Genomic DNA, 22635 nt, shown 5'->3' with positions numbered 1-22635 from the left:
AGAAGCTGTCAGAAACTGACTGACAGTAAGGTTGCCGGCGACATTTTGTGGATTGTTGGGCACTGGCAGCTGCCAACAGAATTAGATTGGTTTTCGTTGATCAAGTCGTGCAGTATCATTTTCACGGGAGGGAGGCTCAGCCATTACGGCCGGGTGACTCACGCCTGCCAAATACAGCCAGGCAACGTGAAATTATTACGCGCAATATCCGGTGACTCAGACACTATCGAGCTCTTTCCGACTTTATAGGAACAGAAAGACATGTCCTCCTGACAAAGCCTCATCAAAACAAATGGTCAATTATGTGGCCAAGGGGATGAGATTCCAAGCGCCAAGGGGTGTCACATCTTTTATGGATCACGAAACTTAACCTTTTGCAGGCCGGTCGGAGTTCCGGGCCGGCTCGGTCGGCCTCGGAGTTAGATTACTGTATCTATCAAGATCGAAAAATACGGAACCACCTAACAGACCGCAAATGTTCACTTTGTCCTGAATCCTGATCATCATCAACGACCAAGAGCCTTATCACCTACTCAATCCAGCCCCAACTCCATATATTCAAGCCCACCTTGACCCCTTTCTTGACGGGCAGCCCAGCATGCCACGTTTCCTCATACCCTCTCCCCGTCGTATCGGCCCTGAAATTCTCCCAATACACCGCGTTGCCAGGCACAGGCTTGAAAACCGTCCCATTGCCCGCTTCAGCATCATCACCACCACCACTCCATTCATCATCTGCACACTCAACAAACGCACACCACCTTGCATCCCTTGCCCTCTTTAACAGCGGAAACTCAGTCCCGCCCCCTTCCAACCCATCACCACCACCGTCTGCACCTTCACCTCCACCTTCTTCACCTTCACCTTTGGCATCAACCCATACCATGAAGCTAGACACCCTCCCCCACCCGCCGCGCCCACTGCTCCAGTCAAAGTGGTGGGCGTAGTGGCCGCCCGCGGCGTAGCGCTGCACGCGCAGCCGCTCGATCCATACCTGGCTGCGCCACCCTTGCAGCGCGCGCGCGCGGTCCTCGACGCACCGCACCCCCTCCGTCCGCGGCACCACCGCCACCTGCGAGTCGCGGATTGCCGGCGCGTGCTCGCTCGTTGCCCCGCCGTTGTGCGTCACTGTGGACGGCTGGTAGAGCGGTTCGCTGCATCATCGGGCGCCCGGGGACAAAAGGGGGCGCGAGGTATAAGCATGGTGTTCTCAGGGGGGGGGGGGTTATTTGGCGGGGAAGAGAAAGAAGGGGAGGTGTGCTGACCTGATCTCTAGCAGGTGGTCCCGCTCCGAAGGGGAAAGGAAGTTCTCTATGTACAGGACGAGCGGCGCCCGGGAATAGATGTGCACCGTGTACCCGCTTGCCGGGCATGTGTAATTTATGCTGCCGTCCTCGAGCGCCAAGAGATCCGGGTTGAGCTGGGGCCGCGGGAGACGCCGGATTTGCGGTGGGGCGGCAGAGAACAAGCGTATTATGGGATCGGAGAAGAATAAGAGTAATGGGAGGATGGCGGCGAGGTAGTGGAACATGTCGGTGTGGTGTTGATGTGTCAGGCCGAGGTAGGTGTCATGGCTAAGGGGGTGTTGAAGGTTTGCGAGTGAAGGTGAATTTTATTAAACTTGAAGTCTGACTTTCAGTGGACCTCATCTCGATGACTGACCCTGGTATTGTACGTAACCGTTGGCTCAAGTTTCATTGCATTCAGGGGCCACTTATCTAGTGTGGCCTCTGAATGAATGTATGAAGGTCGAGCCCACGGGTACTGTACTGTACTGATACTTACCTGACTGAAGTGGGACCAGCAATGGGCAATGGTTCATTGTATATTCGCAGACTTGTCGACTTTGCTATTCGCTCTTCGTCTTGACAACTCGGGCACTATTGCTGCTAGGGGTTAGGGAAGTTATCGCTCCAAGGGCGACAACATCTGCAGGTTGCAACGTCTTGACGTTTAACGCAATCGATTTTCTCTTTTGTCCTTTCTTCCTGCCTCCCGTTTCGCTCTATGTCCCAAACGAAGTCGATCTGAAACCATCGATCCATTGTATCCCGGGTATTTATCACCCAATTCTCTAAGAGATCCTTCGAGGCCACCAATTGCCCAGCTTATCCCCTTTCATCCTTCATGATTCCTCCTAATTCCCCATCCACCTCCCTGTCTCATCAATATCCCCTATCCCCTCCAGCACCCACCGAAACCACTGTACAGCGACATCGAGCAGCTTCGCGTACCGGAACCCGTCGGCCTCGCACTGTGCTACGATCTCCTGATCGCTTTTGCTCCAGATGAGGGGGTCAAGGCTGACTAGGGAGGAGACGAGTTGTCTCCGATTTTGGACTGAAAGTTCACTTTGCTCCATATTTCCCTTGGAGTCCGCGCCGTTGCTTTCATCCGCCGTGGCAGCTAGAGCGTTGTGATCGGGTTTAGGTTGGCAGTCGCCTTGCTCCTGCTTCAGAGCATCTATCCGAGCCATGATAGCAACAATTTCATCTTTGAGGCTGCTGTTTTGGTTGGCGAGTTGCTGATTCTTTTCCTCGAGCAGGGCGCATCGCTCATCGAAACGCCCGCATTGAGCAACCAGCTGTTCGATTTGCTCACGCATCTTCTTTCTACCCCTTCAGTTTGCTATACGAAGCAACTAACTGGCGGTTCTGCTCCTTAAGTATCTTGAGCTCGTCACTCAGCGATTTACCTTGCTCTTCAGCCTTAGCGAGTCGGTTGTTGGCGATAGAAGCTGTAGCAATGCTCTCGTCCTCATCATGCTCGATTGTATTGATAACCCCCTGCGGGCTGGCCTCACCTTGCAGCGTCTTCTGGCGCTTCTCGCCCCCCGTGGTTAATGGCTCCTCTGACGGTGTACGCCGCTTTCCTAGAGGGCTTGAAGACCCAATAGTACCCTGGCCTTCAGTTACTTTAGTCTCCTGTTCGGACGACTTGGGGAGGTTGTTGTTTTGATGACAAAGTGTGCTGATCACCAGGTCGGTGAGGTCGTCCTCGAAAGGCAAAGGTGGAAATGTCGGCTCCTTTTTCATATACTCGCACCGCCACTGAGCACTGTCAAGCTCAGCACCCTTCCAGAATGTAGGGAGTTTGTCGTTGTCAGGTTTGTACCAGTCTAGCAAGAAATCTAGCTTGGTGTCTTTAAGAAGGTCCGATATCCCCTTAGGCAGACCAACACCATTCGAGCGGATAAACTCGATCGCCATAATGTCAGATGGCGTACCAAGATACGGCATGCGAGCTCGCCGGCGTACAGCTTCGTCCCAGCTATCACAACCGCGCATCCACTCCCTGATGTTTGCCAGCGTATTTTTAAGACTTCTCCATGCCCTATGGTCAGAAGGCTGTGAGCGGTCTGATCTCTGAAGTTGCCTGGCCACAACGCGGAGATCGATCCAAGGGGGAAGAGGGCGGGATTGGTAGCATTTTCGAACATGATCCACAATTGTTTTGACGCAGGGATGCTTGTCGGCCAGCTCAAGGAGTCTCTGCTTCTTCTCTGACTTGTTGCTGGGCTTGAATGGCTCCGGCGGCTGGGGCAATGGTTTCATTTCCGTTTGGTTGCCACTGGCAGCGGATCCAGATGAATCGCTGAGGTTGCCCGAAGACTCGCCTGACATGATTGCGGCTGTATGACAACGTTTGGGTGCCGATTTGATTCTCATCTCCGTTCCGGTTAAAGTAATCGTGAGATTTATTGGCCATTAAGGCCGGTGGTAAGCTTGAGAGTAGATGGGAACCATCTGGATGCGAGTGAAGTAAGTTGGTTGAAGGGAATACTCTGAGGATGAAGTCACGGTAGAAATTGTAGGCAAGGGATGAATGACTTGGAACTTCTGTTGAGGAAGCAACAACCGAACTGGAGCAAAGGCAGTCAATGAAAGTTTTGATACTGGATAACAGACTGGGGAGCGGGAGTGTGGTGTGTACGCTTGTTGAAGAGCTAAAGCTGAAGTGCCCAGCGGTGGCCCATTAAATACATGTTCATCTTGTAGTTGCTCCTTCCCACCTTACTCATAAACTTCTAGCTCGGTACTCTCAATCCTTTAAAAGTAAACCTATCTTGTGGAGTGAATCTCAGCAATGCTCTGGTGTGAGATACCTAGTCTTCGATCCTGCACCGAGGGATGAGGATCATGCTGCCTGATAGCCAGATCAAGGATTGCCGTATCTTATCTGAAAACTCAATTGACATTCTTGAGATGGCATCACGTTGTGCCTCAGACTAGAAAATAGCATCACGAAATCGTCACAAATCCTTAATGTAGCGAGGTCCCACCAAGATATCACGAAGGTCAAGATTGCAACAGTCATTGACAACTTGATTACCTAGGTACTGTTCTATTGACATTGTAGCAACTAATAGTATGAGAGTCTTTCATATCAGGAAAAAACGATTGAACAGCTGGTTCATATGTTTCCACTTTCCACGGCGCCTCGTGAGGCTCCCTCGGGCACAATTCAGGGGAAGAGTGTATAACCCTAACCCCTAGTTTTCTTCGAGGTTTGCACAAAACAAACATGCGGGAGAAAGCAGCAGGATTTAACTACAGAAAAAGGCATCCAATAAAAAACTCACCACTCTTGGTTACTTAGACTTTTCGTCGCTGTCTCTTGGCTTAGGAAAACAAAGGGGAAAGTCCGCTTTCCACCAGGCGACAGAATGGCGAGCAACTTAGGCTCTTTCGACTTTTGAGTGTCGTTGAGGTCCTTGCTGATTGGCTCTTACCTGAGAGGCAAAATCTACTTAGGTTCCATTTACTAAGCATTTCACTAACAATATCCGATATAGTGTAACGGTTAACATATCGCGTTTTCACCGCGAAGCTCGGGGTTCGATTCCCCGTATCGGAGGCTATGTTACTTTCAAGTTGACCACATCTGGACAACCAGATGTCGATGTTTTGTTTTTGTCCCCCTCCGCTTCGATGTTTTGTTTTGAACATTGCTTGTTGAACAGACATTCTTACCATTGTAAGGGCGCGACAGTATTTTAGTCTGCAAGCCTTCTGTCGGCACTCTTGGATCCCTTGCGGGATATGCTGTGTGGTCACAGGTGGACGCCAACTCTTTTTTTTTGTCTTCTGTGAACCCCCTTTACCCCTTTTCTGGATGTTTTGGTGTTGTGCTGATTGAGGAAGTGCAACTCTGTTCTTGCCTGGCACGCAGACCCTAACCCTCAATGCCGTTTACTAAACCGCTCCTTCCTCCCTCGCAAGCAGCCTACAAGAGCTAATACATTGACCCTTTCCAAATGTGGAACTGATCAGTCAAATTGGACCTCTACTCTGTTGATTCATGCGCATCATTCCTTGTGGTCTCTCGAGACTCAGACATCCTTGGAAGTATCACCTGCTTCAATCGACGGCCGATCGCTGTCCGTCGACCGCTAACTCCTAGTGGATGTCCAACCACCATGCTGGATAACGATGATGGAGGGGACACTTTGTGGCGCAATCCTCGGCTTTCGCGTTTCGACGACTCGGTCACCGGTGCTCAAGTTATGTCCCGACAGTGCGAAGAGTGCGCCATGCCTCCATGGAAGCCGCGGCAAAGATGGAAACATCCTCTCCGTCCTCTAGCCCAGTGTACCACGCCGTCTGCGGCACGGCTCACCGTGTCTACGCATCAAATGGTAGGTATTGCGAAAGATCGGCCGGGGCCTGAGCGAGGATATCAGGATAACAAAAGTGGCGCTTCCGGATCAACCCACTGATACGCCGGATTAGTTGCTGCATCTCACTCGTCATGAGTCCAACTGAGACGTCTGGCTGCGTCGATTGTTCGCGGCAACTCGCCGTCGCGCTCTCCAGCGTTATGCTGGCTGGAGGGCCTGCATTATCGAGCACACTCTGCTCCATACAATGTTTGGCAGATGTCGGTGGTCAGACTCTGCTGAACGAGCTGAGACAACGGAGAAGCGATGGCGGGCAGAAGTCCTCAAGATCTGGCAACCAATGCCGGATAAGGTCCGTCCTCCGAGACTCCCAGCATGCCTTCACCCACCGAGTGAAGAGCAGACGCCGGACCTCGAACTCTGATGAGGAAGCTGGCCGAGGGTAACCACGCCGTGCTGCCACATCATCGAGATCTGCGGTCTTGGTGACAATGTGCTTATGCCCACAGCTTCTTCATGACCCCCTCCGCTGGGAAGGCCCTGAGTTAAGCATACTGTGCCATCATTCGTTGGGAATCTCTAGAGAGCGCGCCCCGGCGACGCGAAACCAGTGCATGGCGGCGGTTCGTAGAGGCTTCTCCCTTTGAATCGCGCTGAACGCTGTCTCGATTACGCTTACTCAAAGGGCTTGAGTCACTGGGCTTTGAGTGACGTTACATCGACTGATCTGGCCTGTCATGGGCAGGACATCAGGACGTATTTTCTGGTGGCACCCTCTCGCTTTCGCGACTTCTCTGCCGTCCTACCAAACATGAGCGGACGTGTTCAGTGCCATTGGCTCAGTCTACCGGAAACATCCATGCTTCTCATCCACCGATCTGGTAGGATAGGCCGCCATTATTAACCTGACACAGTCTCAGCGCGGAGTAATCGACGCTCATACACCCTCTTTTGCAACAGCTGGCGCCGGATGAGCACGCCGACATTGGTCAGAGTTCGTCAAGGCCGATGATAAGCAGAAAATCCAAGCCGAGCAGGGCCAATGGCAAAGCCCCAGCCAGGGATCTTTGCTTTGACTTGTATCATACCGTCGTTGGCAGAGGGTGTTGGGAGGTGGGAGTGACGCGCTCTATAATGTAGGCTTTTCAGTGGCCTGCCCTGAGCATGAGCCTACAACTACCTATTGCTCTCAAACATCTCTACAGTCATCCCCAGAATGGAACGAAGGCCAAGAAGCCCGTCGGCGCATTTCACAAAGCTGGGCCGACGTGTTACTCCGATTCAGACCCCGAACCCACAAAGACGGCGGACAAGCAAAGTGGTCAGGCCCAAGACAAGAATTTGGGGCACAGCATCAGACCCTGAACTCGGTCTGGGCGGACAAGTTCTGCATGTACCCAAGGTACTCGCAATCTGGGTGTCTCTAGCAGCCTTGTATTTGCGGTGTCTATGAATCACATGAGACATGGACTCGGTCCGCCTGGTGGTGGCATGGTGGCTGGCTTGCTCCCAAAACTTACACTTCGCCTTTTGTTTTAAGATCGCTACTCAAGTCATAGAGGTGCTCACCGGAGCCATCAGTGGGCCCGCGACCAACGCTTGCGCGTACACGATCAACATCCCAGGGAGCTTTCCTGGCTGGTGTTAGACCCAGACAGAATTACACACGAAAACGAAACAACAAAAGTGGAAAACAGCAAAAGCAAGGTGATGAAAGCAACTACAGAGTTGAACCAACACACGGCGTCTGCCGCACTATGACGTGTATTTGCTTCCCCGGAAAGGGGCGGCCTGACAAGGCTAGCAGAGAGCCGGGCTTTCCAGGACTCATGTACCAGTACTTACAAGATGAAGCCGGCTCTCCGGATATGCACATGCACAGCCGAAGCTGTAGTACTTCCCTCGAGCTCGAGCGGTCTGCCGTCCCGCACCTCGGAGATACCAGTTCAAGAGGGATGACGGACCGGTTATGGTTGTCTGTCCGGGGACGTCACTGGGACTGCGGACTATGCTCGCAATTGGCATGCCGATGGGATCAGGGGTTGCTTTTCATGCATGGCCTACATGGAAGGAGGGCATGATCATTACTATTGATCTGCCTTCTCACTTTCTCGGCGGGAGAGGATACTGGAAGATACCTACGTGTATGTATGTAAGTCCTGGCTGTACAAGCAGGGGGAACGCATGCGGCGAGTTGCCATCTGCTCCCCCTTTCCAGACCCTTTTGATTTTGATTTGCTTCTCGTGTCAGATTGCGGTATCTGGTTTACGGGACCAGAGACACTAGGGACGCAAGTGAGTGGCCAGTTCCACGCCACCGCAAAACGAAGGTTTCTACTACACCTCCTAGCCTGGTATCAGTGCGCCGTGGTTCGCTGCTTCGCCCTTTTCGCCATCTTTCCCCTTTCCAAGCAACTGCCACGTCAAAGTCAGCCCATTAACACAAGGCTCTACGAGCAGTCTAGATTCATTTGTTGCTTTCACATGTCAAGAGACTTGGGAAGAACTTGGCCAGCGCCTACGTGCAGGTAGGTTCGGGAGGAATCTCACTTCGCTCACTCATGGCAGGTACAGATCTGTTTGTCCTCTTCAGTTGACTGTCAACCGCTTCCCAGACCGAGACAAGATATCAGACATTCAGCTTCGGAAGCTCTTGTTTCCATCTCTTCCCTTCTCCAGCGTGATACACATGCCGAGGATGCTTTATCCTGGAAACAATGAAGAGTCCGTAACCCCGATGGAACGTGGACTCACTACCTTAGCCCCTTTCGCTCGATCTTAGTAGTCAGCGGCGCCCTGACTTAGTAAGGATTCGTTCAGCATCAGTGTCAGCGGCCCTGTACTTTAGGCCCGCTCTAAGACAGGAGTCCATGGGCGCAGGGCTGCAGAAGCCCCGGCAACTCCCGAGTCGAGGCATCGTTCGTCTCCATCCAGACCTCCCCTCTCTCTGCACAACTTCCCTCTCGCTTTTCTCCACTCTCCCTTCTTGCACACAAAAGTCTCGAGGAGGGAGCAGGAGAGGGACTCAGACTCTGCTTGGTGCAAGAGCCTAACATGATTTGATATGAGAGAATTATCTTAAGTTTCTTAGCCCCCTCCGGTGCCCCCCTCCCCTGACCATGCGCTTGCCCTGGAATCCGTGATTGGAGTGGCAGCACCCCTCATCTCCCTCATCTGCCCACCCACTTTCTTAGTAGCTCTGACTAGGCTGTGTAAACGTCCACCCTCCGTCCTCCTATACCAAAGGCTGCCGAGAAAGGAAGGTGCCTGATAAACTTTGGCTGCGGTTGGAGGAGGGAGAGAGGATGTGAGGCGTTTGCAGACCAGACCAAGTAGACCGGGAACGAGACGCTCCCAGCCCGGTCTCGCCCAGGCCAAGACCGGACTTGAAAGACGGTGCCCGTGCCGGTGGCGTATGAGTCGGTTCACCCAAATCACTGTCACCGTCGAGGGGTGGGCACGTTCATGCCTGATCCTGCCAGGTGATGGACACGAGCCGCCTTCCCCTTCCTGTCTCTCACGGCCATATTGAACGCGATAGACTTAGCGATTCTCATCATCAACATCGTCGTCATAAATAGTTGGTCGCTAGCTGGGCGGGCGCTTGCGCTATCGGTGTGGTATTGTACACCTGTCCTTCCGATCTAAAATCATGAACCTCGAACTCCAGCTCAAACCCTCGCCCAACATTTTGTTTTGCCCCGGCCGCTGGTCCCTTATCCCCTTTTACCCAACCATTGCCCTTCTAGGTAGATCAACCCAACTTATTAGCCCATTCAGCCATGCGGAGGGCGGAGGCGGATGTATAGCTACTGATCAGGTGACGCTGAAAAATACCCATGCTCAGTGCCGTACAGCCTTGGGATGCCATAGCCATTGATTGTTATACAATGCTTTTCAGGAACGAATGAGGTATAAAAATGCTAAGATTAAAACAACAAAGAACAATCTCATGATGAGTAGTGACCCGTTGGGCCATTCACTCTAGACAGACTGCCTGCCAAAGCCATTGGTTCGGGACAACGAGCGTTCATCAACGGCCCCAGGTGGTACCAGCGGTGGTGGCGCAGTTCGCGGGTCCGAGATTCCGTTGGCACCGGCGGTGAGCGGTTCGCTGGCGTAAAGGCTTCCCTCGCTGTCGCTGAAGGAAGCATTGCGGTTTCGTTCGGTGGGTGAGGGAAACGAGGCGTCTGAAGCCCCATCGGGGCCGGGGCGTAAAGGCTTCTTGAGATAGCGGCGGCGGGCATTAATGAACCAGTTCGAGATTTGGTCTATGTGGTTTCTCGTGTCAGCCGTCATGTCCCATCATTTTCTTTGCGAGATCCAACATGTGAGTGTGAGAAGACCTACTCATCTGGAGGCCCGTCTCGCGCATCAGCGCCTGTTTCACCTCCTCGCTGGGGTACGGGTGCTCCTGGTGCGCGTCGAACCACGCGCGAAGCCTGTCGGTCGACTCCCGGGGTAGGTTCCCGCGCCGCCGCTTCGGCCTGCTCTCGCCATTGGGCTCTCGCATGTAATTTGAGTGTGCCGGGGAGTACTCGTCCTCGGGGAATAATGGGCGGCGATCCCAGTAGGTAGCAGGACTGAAGGAAAAGCTGTGATGGCGACGTGTTGGATAAGGACGGGCGTGGTGGGTGGGTTCATGGTGAGGGCGGTAAGGGAGAGGGGGTAATCTATAGAACTCCCTCGGCTCCCTCGGTTGGGGCTGGGACGGTCGTCCATGGGCAGCGCCTGAACTCGGGGGAGCTCTGTAGTAGTCGCCGCCCTCGGCATGCCGGGTCTCTGGCCAGGCGACTGACATCCGGGACATTGCCTCGGGGGCTCGCTCATAGTTCATCTCATGAGGTCTCGGGCGGCTCGGGGAAGGCACGAAGTGATCATAAGGTTCCATGGGAACGGACTCCCTGATCGGCGGAAAACTCGGGAGACGAGGTGCAGGAGGAGTCCGGGGGGGACTAGCCCAGCTCGAGGGGTTAGAGCGCGGACTTAGTGGTGCCTGCTGTTGAGAACCATAGCGCCGCGGAACCTGGCTCGATCTGTCATCTTGCATCGGAGCAAGGGGCCTCTGCTGGTGGTTGTCCGAAATCGATGCGTAGCTATAAGCTGGCGGGCTCTCGGGACGGTCTTCATATCCTTCCGGCGTAGGCACGGCAGGGGGAGAATTTACGGCGTAGGGGGTTCGGGAGAAGCGTGAGGGCATATAGTCTCCCGAAAGGATCTCGTTCACCGAGGGCAAGACCGGCCTGTCGGATCTGTCGGCCTCGCTCGGGCGCCTGGGTCCGCCATTGCCGTTGGCTCTGTTGGACCACCCGTTGTTAGATGGGGGAATGGGACCACGTGCCATGAGGAGAACTGAGGCCCAAGGCAATGGTCATATCCTCCTCAGTGCGGAAGGAGATGGGTGATGGATTCGGTAAGACCCTGAGGTGGGACAGGAATCTCCTTTATAGCACGGCAAGAACTTCCAGGTTGAGAAGGACTTGAGAGGCGGATTGTGTGTCCTGACGTCAAAGTCCTGGCAGAGGTGTATCGCGAGAAGGAGTGCTTGTGTGCTTGGGCGAAGTCAATGCTGATGATAAACCCAAGACTACTACCGGCCGGTGTTGGGCCCGGCATGGACGGGTCTCCACTGTTGATCAACAGGGCACTTGGGCGGTGTTGAGTGGGGGGGAGATTAAGATTATGAAGGAGCTGCAAAGGGGAGAACTCGACGGGGCGTTTATGAGACTGAGTTGAAGTAGGTAGTTTGGAGTCCAGTTGGAACGGCAGGGGCAGGTCAGCATGTGGCAGGGGTCGTCTGAGTGCATGTATGTATGTATTGTACAAGTAGGTACAATACCTTGTGTGTGCGGATGTCATTCTCATCTTGATGGACCCTGCACTGAGAAACATGCTCAAGCTGCCTTCCCTACCTCCCCTACGTAAGGTACCCATACCTTATTACTTCCCTTACCGCACTTACCTTACAACACACCATACCCGGCACTGCACCTTATTAGAGTGGGCCTGATCACAGGCAAGGAAAGAGCTGGGTCTCTGGGTGTCTGGGCGGCTCTACGCAGTACGCAGTAGCCCGCTTAGTCCCGACAGGTGGAAGTTGGGGGTGACGCAAACTGACGAGTCCAGCAAGGCTGCTGCTGAGCTGGTGTTCGGATCTCTGGTGGCGGCATAGCTAGGTAGTTCCAGTACGGAGTAAGGTATGTATACCACATAGTATATAATAAGAGCCGTAGCGCAATCCAGGGAGCAGCGTGCAAGTTTGTGTGTACATTTTGGTTGTAAGCCGAGGCGATGGGCGAATCGGGCGGGCTAGGCGGCCAGCGAGCGTTGGGCTCAGTGCGTGTCGTGCCGAGGATCAAGGTAGGTGAGGTAAGGTATCCCCGGTGTGTACTGTCAACGGTCTTAGAATCATGGGAGAGGCAGAAAGGCAGTGCCAGTACATAAGCGGCAGTAGCGGGCGGGTTACGCAGGTGTGGAAAATTCAGGGTGATCCTCGGCCACTGGGAATGGTGAGGAAGGCACTCCTGTTGTCGCTTTAGGCAAGTTCTATCCCCTGCCCAAGTACCCTTGTGGGGCGCTAAATAAGCCGCCAGGTTCGTTTGGCGAGCTAAGATGTCCGTGCAAGGCCTGCACACCACCATTGGCAACCTTCTCCAGGGCGATAACTTTCTGTCCCCCTGTTGGACAGTGCATGTTGAGTCCCAGGTAAGCTTCGAGTGGCAGCACGACACCTCACCTCATCAGCTAACAAGTCACTGTTATACGTATGCAACTTACCGTAAAGCGGATGTGACGGGCTCCGCCCTGCAAGGCGAGCCGCTCTACTGACAAGGATAGCCCTCCACGCGTGCCATCGCATGTGCAGACTGCCAGACAAGATACTTTCCCCCCTGTGCTTCGAGCCCGGAAATGCACCGTGCCGAGCACTGGCGGCCGGGAGCTGTCTCCTATTTGAGCTTCTCGGAAGCAGCGCCGTTGCTGGTCTTCTGCTCTCTTCAATCTTGGCAATGTTGGCATACTTATCATGGCACACGCACCTACTCTTCTGTAAGTGTAGATAGAGCTCTGGAAGATATTGGTTACCGAGCATGCAATGGCACAGCAGAGAAGGTTGCACGTGGCGAGGCCGAGCCACAAAGCCAGAGCAGCCGGGACAATTGGGGACTTGGGACCCTTAATAGACATCACCGTGTCCAACCATCATATGCGGAAGCTGGCCGGCGCATCCAGCGCTCCACCACCGGGCGTCGGTGATGGTATGTCGAAGCATCTGCTGGCCCAAACGCACCCGAGAGTCGGGTTCGAGGCATCGACTTTCCTCAGGTCTCTGGCGATCTGATGCGACCGCTCAGAGCGCACAAATGCAGGCGGCCGCGCGTCGGGAAACCGACCATCGCCCGACTTGCTGGAACGATGCGTTGGAATCCGCCAGGTCCCATCGTGTGCGCTATTGTTTAGAGATAATATCGTGATGATATTTATGGCGTCGGGTGAAAGTATGTAAGGCTCGTGATAATGATGGCGAATGATGGATCACGAATTCTGATGTGATGGGGTTCTGGGCTCCTGCCACTTCTGAAGGAGAAAGTCTTGACAAGTACCGACTTCTGATGCCTGTTAGTGCAGCCAAAAATTTTGTATGCAGAAATCATCTTCTCGACTACCCCTCTTAACAGAAGCCATCGCCTGTCGTTCCGACTTTACCTCTCGACCCTTTCACTCCTTCCATGACATGGACGCAAGTACGACAAGTCGGACTGGGCAGATTTCTCCACAGCACGTCGATAGTTTACAGTTTTAAACCTCTCAAACGTCAAGGGCACGCCAACCAAAGTCCCGGTCAGTGGAAGGTGCGCATCTCACTGCGGCTGCAACCGCAAACTGCCAGCCGCTTCATTCAACAGCTATCAGGAATATGAAGCGTCAACCTAGCTCCTCCGACGCACTGAATCCATCAGTTCAGTAAGTTCTCAGGTTGCCCGCTCATACAGTACATGCACAGCTCGCCCGTCAACGCAAGCACGGGTAAGAAGCGACGGGTTCGTTTTTGCAACCAGTTATCGGTACAATACACAATTCAAGCGCGCAAGAAGGCGAGAGAGAAAAATGTGATGGTAACTTTGCTGCCACATTACCGCTGCATCCGATGATCAGAAGACAATACATACACTACGCCTCCAATTCTCCGGTACGAGACGGCCTTGTGCATGCCTAACCCGATCGCCTCGGACAAGACCACGTCAGTCTGGCCCGTGAGATCTGAAGATCGGAAGATCAGGGCAGTGCCGAGTCGCTGGAAAGCCACACAAACGCCATGTCGACCTTTGAGTGCCTGAATTGAAGGGCAGGCCGGATAGTTGTGTGAAGTCGCCGCCTGAAAGGTTAAAGAATGGGGCAGTCGTCATCCAAGCTTTTGGACGGTAGCCTCATTCGTTCGAGACTGCTTTCCTGGTTGTGGATATCTATTACGCGGTAATGTACTACATGGTGAAGACAAGGTGATGCCGCATCATCGGCCCACCGATCTAGGGATCAGCAGCTCGCCACCAGATAAACTGGGAGCCGGATCCTACTGTATTGTCTCCAAGTACATACATAGCTTGTCTGTTGCAGCCATGGCTCGGCCACCTGGACCATCTCGCGGCTGCCCTCCGGGAATGTCGGTCGAAACGAGATCTCCAGCCAGAGTCGCAAATCGGGACACTCGGCCACGGTAGTCCGGGTACTTGGCAACGGCCCTAGGGTTTGAGGAGGAAAACACTGACGTATATGGGCAGAGAAACATCTGCATCATGGCCTCAAGGAGTCGAGACTTCCGACCCCAGCGGCCAGGACATGCGAGAGGTGTGCAAGCATTTGGGATACACAAACACGATTGTCTTGCGGGGACATACTCCTGGGTAGCATCAATGGAGCAGCGTATCTATTTTTGCGCCTTCACGCTGATCAGTACTGACTACAATCCCCCGTCGAATTGCAGCTCGGACGGGAAGCTCGCCGGTGCGTCTCGACACATGTCAAACAGCCAACCGTCACAAAAGATCGGCCCTCCCCATCGTCAGACAATACGGCATGTGAAGTACCATTGAGACCCGGCCATTGACCTATCGGCGAAATCTCCAGAAAGCGTCTCAGCCTGGTTCTTCCACCGGCTGCGATTGGCTCCCTCAAATCCGCGCGCTCTACCAGCTCTCGAATATTTTTGGTTCTGCTGGTTTACGGATACCGCTTAGTGGAAACTCTCAAGTCCCGTTCCCCAGGAGTCACAAGAGCTGACATGTACCGTCAACTTCCCCCTCGGGCCGTTAGGCTAGGAACCGCTAATGCGTAACACTTGTCTATGTCTCCGGCCATATGGAGCCTTATAAGTGTATCCTAATGGCGCGGATTTGAGCATCAGCAACCACGTCGTCAGATGCTGAAAGTTCTTTTCCTCATGTCTTACACGTCAAGCGGTGAGGGCTTCGTTCTCGTTACACGACTGGCTTCTTGCCAATCATCTTTTGGGCCAACGCCCTGGGCTTTCCCATCATCGGAGACAACTCGCGTTCTGTGGATTGCTACACAGCGCCGTGCTGTGTGGGAGAGGAGCAACGCTGGTGCGATTCGGAAATGGGACCCTTCAGTCCGCTCGACTGAACCTGTCTGTGGCCCTTGAATCACTGGCCATTGCAAGCCGCCCAGAGGAGAATCTTATACATACCTCGTGCCACCGTCATGCTCTGCTAACCCGCAGTCCCAACATTAGGGACTGGTTGGTTGCGCGCATCTCCGGAGCGAAGACGCCCAAGGGGAGGGGACACCCCAAAGTGATACAGTCGGCCTGTCAAGTGTCTGACAGCCAAGGGACATACCGTCCCGTGAAGGAAGCTCCCGACTCGTCAGATGGCAGAACCCTGAAGATCTCACATCCAAGACACCGCTACTCCCATCTAGACATATAGTGCATGATGCACCATCATAAACTTTTCCAGATGCAGAGCGCGCCGGAGCAGTCTCCGCACTTTTTCGTAGCACCCGTCATCGGTGCAGTTCCAGAATCGCTGGCTAATAAGGACCTAGGGAATTAGTGGAGTGGTTGTATCGGCAATCGGCGTAGGACAGCGAGTGCCCAGGCCCTGCCGTCGTGACAAGGCGGGTTGGCAAGATCTGGACGAGTACATCAAGCCGATTTTCATCTCGAGATCTGACAGCGCCACAGGTTCCCCCGTCTCCCCCGCCCTGCATTGTTTGCCGCACATCCACAATATGGGCAGCTGCAGTACGATAACTTCGTATTGGCCGTCGTCACCCTTGATGGTTGGAATCGCCCGTGAGGGCTGGCAGCTAGGAGAACATAAATTATTGACCGGATGTCGTGCACGACCCACAAGTTCCCGGGCCGCCAAAGACAAAAGAAGATTCCAACCGGGTCAAGGTGGATGGTGGAGGATTGGCTCTTCACAGTTGAAGATGTAGCGCCACAGCAACCCGATGTTTCCTTGTTAGGTGGCATACATATTCGTGGGGAGCATGCTTGCAGCTGTTAGCCCCCCTCGAGCTGTCGCTACCCATTCATTCCTCATGTGCACTTGTCGGTCGACGAATCTGGGCTCCCCTCAGACCGATTGGCTCTCGATACGGAACAAAGTCGACCATGAGAGTCGAGTTCTTCCCATATTCATGTCAACTTTTCGGAGGAGTTTTCGCGGTATGCCGTATCCAGGTCAACCTCGGGGGTGCTGATGCAGGTTGAACAAGGCAGCCTGCCCCAGGCAGGGTTATCTTCAGGTATGTACTGTACTTCGTACATACGGATACAGTACTGTTCATACATCAACGTCAAGGTTTATCTGCATCTGTCAGCGCCACATCCTCTCTTGACAGGTTCAAGTGTTTTCACCTAGCCTCCCACTCGCCCCACCGTTCGGCTGCAAAATGTTCGTTCAATTTGGCGCTTCCCCCCACACGATGGAGTGTTGGAGACAAATGCGGCTTCGGTGACAACTGACAAGGGTTCTGTACCAAGAAGAATACGGAAACGCGGCCGACAAGGGGGTTCCGGCCCGCTCCCATGGGTACCCCTGACTCGGCTTCAACCGCTTCTGCGGGAGACAATCGAGGACGAAACCAAACAATCACGGCAGGGACGATCCGCTCGGGAAGTACATGGCCGTCTCATCAAACTCCCAATGCCGGAATCTTTGCCGGTGATCTCAGCGATAGGGGTACTCCTCATGCAAGGCCCGGTTCTTCATTCCACTTTGTGTGGTTATGAAAAACTTTCCAGTCACACCATCACCGGCCGGCCGGAAATATCCGCAATATCTTTGGCGCGCCCACATTCCGGCCTTCTAGCGGGCTACGGTATTCGCGATCTCCAGGAACCACCCAACATCTACTAATCGTTACATGTTACAAAACCCGATTGAACGGGACCATCTCGGACACAACGGCTGAATGAGGATAGGTGTATGCAACCGAAGTTAAAAGGGGACACAGCTGGGTCAGCACAGGGCGTGTCGTCTTCAACAAGGGAGAGACATTAGACGATTAGAGCACGCGCCATCGGTAACCCGCTCCGCACTCCACCGTGTTGCGAGGCAGTTCGGCGGCCGGTCAACGTTAGCCGGGAACGCAAACCTGCTCCTTGGCCACTCCTTCGGGTCTGCGGGAAGGTTGCCGCCAGCGCCCGATCCGCAGGCTGGAGCAGGGGGGGGGGGGGGGGGGGGGGGGGGTGGTTGCGTATGTATCCGTATCCAGCAGATAGTTCTGGTCGATCTGTCTTCGCTTCCGTCCCCGGCGTCACTAGGTTACCGGCATACATACGGCTGCCCACAGCCTCGATTTTACCTATCGCTATCATACCAGAGAGGCAAAAGGTGTGTATGTACTTACTTCTGCAGTCGCACAGCGAGCGAGGGTTTATCCGTATTTCTTTCTGTTTGGTTTAGCTAGGAGCTGTTACACACTTACACAAAGGGTCCCCATGGCTAGACCACTCTAACCAACTCCTTACCGGCAGCACCACCAGCACCACCAGCGTGGTGACAGGTTACAGCTTCTAGTCTATTTTCTCGGGCCTGCGACCATCCCGTACGGCGACCAAGCATTTCTCTTTTCCCCCCTCCCGCTTACTAGTGGCGGGATCGAGCCGCTAAATCTACTGTTGAGCGACACATGCATGTTGCTTTTCTTGTACTGTCCTGTACCGGTTCTCGCTACAGCTATAACTGTGGCATGGAACTACGGATACTTACAGACCTAGGTAAGCTTGAGGTAAGCTTATTACACTGGTACTGGTATGATGCTTGTGCTGAACAGGCGGCTGGGAGCCAACGGGGAGGTGGCAATATCCACTACATATCAGCCTGTCAAATTGAGTATCTCCAACGGCAAGTTGTTGCGAACAGGCAGTTCGTTGGTCGACTACTCCTGCTGCTCAAATAACTTGGCAGTTTCGGTGTCTTGTTCCTGCAGGAGCCGTCTGCGCAGTGTGATGCAACGAGTAATTAAGGCCAACGGGTTGCCTGTGAACGCGGCCGAGGGATGCTAATATATCTGACATGCAGAGGAGCTTTGCCAAGGGGTAGCAACTGCCGCGCTGGCGGGTATTGTTCGGCGGTGAACTCACTCGGTGATCAGGGGCGTTCACCGATTATGGCGAGTGTATCTAGTGCAGATACACGTGGTCATTGTGATGGATAAACTTGTTACTGAGGTTGTGGAGCACACCATTAAAGTTTCCCCCTTTTCCAGCACTGGTCGGCCTCTTGATAAGAAATGTGAAAGACAGAAGAAGGAACGGAGCCTTCCCAATTGTCTCCTGCCATCTGACATGTCTCCATATTGCGCACGGTGTAGGTATTGGAGTGACGTTTGGCCAGGGAAGTAAAGGTACCTTATGTCTCCGTACTGTACTGTACATAAGGTACGAGTACCTTACTTGATCCATCAGAAAGACGCGGTCTCGGCAAAGAGGCAGGCGATCTGTGCCATTGCAGCCGTGAATGGCGATGTCATTATCGCCTGATGTTAGGTTGGCGCTGGCTGGGCGGTACTCTTCATACAACCCTGAACCCGGGCAGGTATGGGAGAATTGGAGGCCCATGGTTCGATAGCCCGAGGACGCAGCATGGCTGACACAACGCTGTCCCGCTGTCCCCGTGCTCCTGCTGATGCTTGACACCACGGGCAGATAATCTGTTTGACGTACGTTGGTACGGAGGTACCCTGCAGCTGTATGTAAGCAACGCGACTCGATCATGACGTTTCTGGTACGCTCCGGCTCTCCGACGCAAGGTTTTTGATATCGCCAGAGGGCAGAGAAGCATGGTTGCTGCACCCCCGCGGCGTTCTTTATCAACTGCTGAATCGATATCAGAGAATGGACGAGGAAAAACATGAAAGCTGGTCCGAGGTCCTGCGGTGCTGCCCTTGGCGTGTCGTTCGCCGAAATGGAACCGAAAGCTCTCTTGCTATGCAGTCCCTTCTTTCTTTCTGTGTGATCTGGTTTCGTTTCTCTCATGTTTTTCTCTTTCGTTTCAATCGCAAGTGGTGACAGTGGGGTTCTCATAGAGACAAATGTGGAGATTAGAGAAGGTGTGTAAGACCTGAACAATCAGCTCCTGTCAAAAGTTTTGACAGCCGCCAAGCGGTCCCTGCCGCGTTGATTAGCGCGGGTGGAGTTGCGGCATCCACAAGTCTCCATCTCGATCTCCATCCGTGCTCCCTCGCCTCAAATTGCCTTCCTCTTTCATGTGCCATACATCAATGACAAGGTCATGAACTGGAATGACTCGACCAACAAACCCGTCCTTCCTCATGATTATCTCCCGCCATTATTAAGAGCCATAATTCCACCAACCAGAGCATTACTCTACTTGCTCGGTACCTCTCCTTCCAATTACCGATCAGGGTATTGCACAGGTATGTAGAGAGGAGGGCTGGATCTGGCTGGGCAAAACCAAGCCGACGGCGACAGCAACTCGGGCAAGCGCAAGCGGTGGATGGCTCCGCGACGGGGCGGTCGGAGCAACAACCTTGTTCGGAATGCATCCAAGGGAACCCCTCTTGACTTTGGGTTTCATCGAGATGACTTCGATGGCGGCCCAGGTTCCATCTGAGGGCATCGGTTCCGTTCCGAACCGGGGATGTGTCAAGAACCCCCGGTCTTTCGAGAAAAGCGCGCAACAATTCTTGTTGCATCGAACCGAGATCTGGATACCCGAACCCCTGAGAGATTTGATGCCACTGTAGTATAGAATCCATATACACGTGTGTGTACTAGCTGCGAAGTACACTATATAGCGTTACGACCCTGAAAACTCGCAAGACCCCCCTCTCCCCGCCCGCAATTTAATTGGCACTCAAAACCCGCTTATAAGCTAGGAAAGCATCAACAACACACTCAAAATCGCTACAAATTAGACCTCAAAACATGTGCTGAATGACTTTTCGATTGCTAGGTATTTTACCATCTAGTTCTAGTAGTCTCTGAAGATTTAAGGCATTGAATACAGCCAGTTGTTGATGTTTTGCTAGCTTGGAATGGCCAAAACCGTTTTTGCAGTGCCAGTTAAATCGCGGGCAGGGGGCCACCCAACAGACGTGGGGATGGGATTGGTGGAAGTTTCGTTGGTGGTTAGCTGGACGTTGCCGTACAAAACAAGTTAGCCTTGATGGAAGGTAAAACACAAGATGCTTCGCTACCAGATCGCACTGTTTTCGATCGTGCTAGCATCCCGTTGTCGATCAGAAACACCCAGCCCAGGCAATAATTTCACGAATTGCGTATTATACTGTAAGTACTGTCCTCTGTATCCGTAAACATACAGGGCATCTTTCCTTCGACCCAGTTTTCCTGTCTCTGCTTCCCCGCTTCAACCTGACACTGACAGTTGACAGCTGCAATTGTTGTTTTGGTTTAACCTTTACTTGACTAACGTCGAACGTCAAAAAAGGGATTTCCCAAGCAAGCGCTGAGCCGAGGTCATCGCAAAACTACGTGAGGTCAGGTATCTGGTAGATATCCTAGGCAAGCCATAATCATGAATCTACTACTTACGTATGTACAGAACCTAGCACTCCTTTTACCGAAGGAAAATAGGGCGATGAAAGTACAATATAGGGAACCTATGGAGGTACCTACCTCGGTCTTGCCTTCGTTTGGGCTGCAGTCGCCGACGATCCGGAACGCCGCGGGCCTGAGCCGAAACATTGCACCTCACTGGCTGGGCTGGCTGCTTCTACACTAATAAGGTACCTACCTTACGTATCATATACTGAGGTACGTACGCGCATACCTACCTCACCTTATTACACCTTGACTGTGATTTCGTTTTGAGCATCACGCCTTGACTGGTGGCTTGCTCTGGTACAAACAAATCACACGGCAAGGGCACGGCTGTAACGGTGATGTGTACTAGTGATTTATTATAGTGGTAGTATCGACTTCAAACACTTTCCATGTCAGCTATTTCTCCCGATACAGAGTGGGCAACGGCTGTGCCACCGTGACTTGCTCTGGATGCCGGTTGGCATTGACCTTCGTTTCCGCGAACCAAAGCTCAGGGCCAAGACCAAAGACTGCCTCGAACCCAAGGGAAATAAGAATCGCACACGTGTATATCACGAAGAAACGGGACGTTGACATGCAAGCCAAGCCGGCATTTGTCTCCCGCTTCGGTAATATATTGCTTCTCTCACCAAGTTAGTGGTACCAGGCCGCCCTCTGTATAAGTCTATATCACATCGTACCATATAGGCATATATCCTCGTGTATCAGACACCCTATGCCGTCCCCATGGCGACTGCCGAAGGGAATATAGTGTACACAACTATTAGTACCAAAGGAAACCCGGTTCAGGTTGCGACAAAAATTATGCCTCGGCCCTTTCTGCGACTTGCCTGCCAGAAGTGAAAAGGGTCAAGGTATCAAGAGTGTGACGCGCCGTGGTATTGGCAGCTAACTGGGACATGGCCCATGTGTGAGTGTAAGTGCGTGTGTGATATAACCCAATCTTACAATGCATACAGAATCTTTTCTGCTAACATAAACAACAGCGACAGGGACAGGGACAGGAGCAAGGACAGACAAGATCAGGACAGGCAGGCTGGTTGCGAGATGGCGAGCACGAATTAAGCGTTTATTAGCCTGCCAGGCTGATGCTGAACCGAGGCATCTTCAATGAGTACTATGGAAGAGGATGACGAGAGGATGACAGGCTAGCCGTTCGTGAAACAAGGTTTTGCCTTTGCTGCCGTTAAGTTCTTGCCGCTCGGCCACTGAAGCCATTCACTTGCCGGACTGTCCACTGCATCATGTCCATGGATCGTTTCCCAATTCCACATAAAACAACGGCAAGGCCCAGAAACATAAGTAGGACACAGACAAGTCACGGATGGGCTAAACATTCGGGAGAAGGCAGTTCCGATGACCCTCATCCATGTATCCAATCTTGCCTGCTTCAACTGGTACATATGCAGGTACCATATTCACATCGAACCAGCATCATGTAGCAGGTAATTATGTCGTACCATCACCTCTCTGGCTCCCCCGCTGCGGATGGGACACCCTCGGCCTCATGACGTCTCATATGCAATACCACCGTGCCGTTACAGCCCTGCTCAACAGCATATGCTAGACCTTGTGTTGCCCTCGGTCAGTCACGCCGATGCCGTTTAGTGTACGACCCTGTTACCTTCCAACGGGCACATTAGGGAGTCATGGAACAGGCATTAGTCCATCTAGTACTGTACTAGTACTATTGGCATTGCCAAGTTCCGTCTGATGCCTTCGTGCCGCGGGCATAGAACTCTTTTCGGTGTCCAAAGCAGAAGCTGCCCTGAGGCAGGAAACTGAGAGCATAGCTGCAGGAACCGAACACGACAACCAAGTCCCCCCTTATCCCTGGTGCTATGTAAACCAGTAAGCAGGGAGACATTGTCTTATACCTATTGAACAGCAGACCAGAGCAAGCAGCAACTGTAGTTGGTCTCGCCGCTCACTTATTCCCTCATCCACTCACTCCGAG

The 22635-nt window shown here is 53.1% G+C and overlaps 5 protein-coding genes and 1 non-coding gene across 6 annotated transcripts; 2 read left to right on the top strand and 4 right to left on the bottom strand.

Moving 5' to 3' along the window:
- Positions 1-269: 269 nt before the first annotated feature.
- N656DRAFT_777519 (uncharacterized protein) lies at positions 270-1560 on the bottom strand. The gene is made up of 2 exons (XM_064814834.1): positions 1266-1560; positions 270-1154 (listed from the first exon to the last, which is right to left on the bottom strand). Exons 1-2 carry the CDS (start codon positions 1529-1531, stop codon positions 530-532), a joined length of 891 nt encoding a protein of 296 aa, XP_064671899.1. The 5' UTR covers positions 1532-1560; the 3' UTR covers positions 270-529.
- A 3225-nt stretch (positions 1561-4785) lies between these two features.
- Positions 4786-4857, top strand: N656DRAFT_t50. The gene has a single exon. It is a non-coding gene; the product is annotated as a tRNA-Glu (tRNA).
- An 838-nt stretch (positions 4858-5695) lies between these two features.
- On the top strand, positions 5696-6244 carry N656DRAFT_585795 (uncharacterized protein). The gene has a single exon (XM_064810189.1). The coding sequence runs from the start codon at positions 5752-5754 to the stop codon at positions 6064-6066; it is 315 nt and encodes a 104-aa protein (XP_064671898.1). The 5' UTR covers positions 5696-5751; the 3' UTR covers positions 6067-6244.
- A 3360-nt stretch (positions 6245-9604) lies between these two features.
- Positions 9605-10964, bottom strand: N656DRAFT_796802 (uncharacterized protein; the record flags this gene model as incomplete). The annotated part of the gene is made up of 2 exons (XM_064817568.1): positions 9605-9891; positions 9971-10964. The coding sequence occupies 2 exons, from the start codon at positions 10962-10964 to the stop codon at positions 9605-9607; spliced, it is 1281 nt and encodes a 426-aa protein (XP_064671897.1).
- A 598-nt stretch (positions 10965-11562) lies between these two features.
- Positions 11563-12451, bottom strand: N656DRAFT_585604 (uncharacterized protein). The gene is made up of 2 exons (XM_064810188.1): positions 12398-12451; positions 11563-12330 (listed from the first exon to the last, which is right to left on the bottom strand). Exon 2 carries the CDS (start codon positions 12259-12261, stop codon positions 11698-11700), a length of 564 nt encoding a protein of 187 aa, XP_064671896.1. The 5' UTR covers positions 12262-12330; positions 12398-12451; the 3' UTR covers positions 11563-11697.
- A 5619-nt stretch (positions 12452-18070) lies between these two features.
- On the bottom strand, positions 18071-19278 carry N656DRAFT_585495 (uncharacterized protein). Its single transcript, XM_064810187.1, has one exon. The coding sequence runs from the start codon at positions 19173-19175 to the stop codon at positions 18273-18275; it is 903 nt and encodes a 300-aa protein (XP_064671895.1). The 5' UTR covers positions 19176-19278; the 3' UTR covers positions 18071-18272.
- Between the last annotated feature and the right edge of the window lie 3357 nt (positions 19279-22635).

Source organism: Canariomyces notabilis, assembly GCF_033297395.1.
Source record: "Canariomyces notabilis strain CBS 508.74 unplaced genomic scaffold N656scaffold_6, whole genome shotgun sequence".
Taxonomy (NCBI): Eukaryota; Fungi; Ascomycota; class Sordariomycetes; order Sordariales; family Chaetomiaceae; genus Canariomyces; species Canariomyces notabilis.
The sequence above is the reverse complement of the archived record's forward strand: the minus strand, read 5'-3'. Positions and strand labels throughout refer to the sequence as shown.

What these genes read in the sequence shown, in the direction of transcription:
- N656DRAFT_585495 (XM_064810187.1), bottom strand. Translation starts at nt 19,175, where the DNA reads ATGAGAACCCCACTGTCACCACTTGCGATTGAAACGAAAGAGAAAAAC.
- N656DRAFT_585604 (XM_064810188.1), bottom strand. Translation starts at nt 12,261, where the DNA reads ATGGTGGTGTGCAGGCCTTGCACGGACATCTTAGCTCGCCAAACGAAC.
- N656DRAFT_777519 (XM_064814834.1), bottom strand. Translation starts at nt 1,531, where the DNA reads ATGTTCCACTACCTCGCCGCCATCCTCCCATTACTCTTATTCTTCTCC. An exon ending in GACCACCTGCTAGAGATCAG is followed by an intron (nt 1,155 to 1,265) that starts GTCAGCACACCT and finishes CCGATGATGCAG; the next exon opens with CGAACCGCTCTACCAGCCGT.
- N656DRAFT_585795 (XM_064810189.1), top strand. Translation starts at nt 5,752, where the DNA reads ATGAGTCCAACTGAGACGTCTGGCTGCGTCGATTGTTCGCGGCAACTC.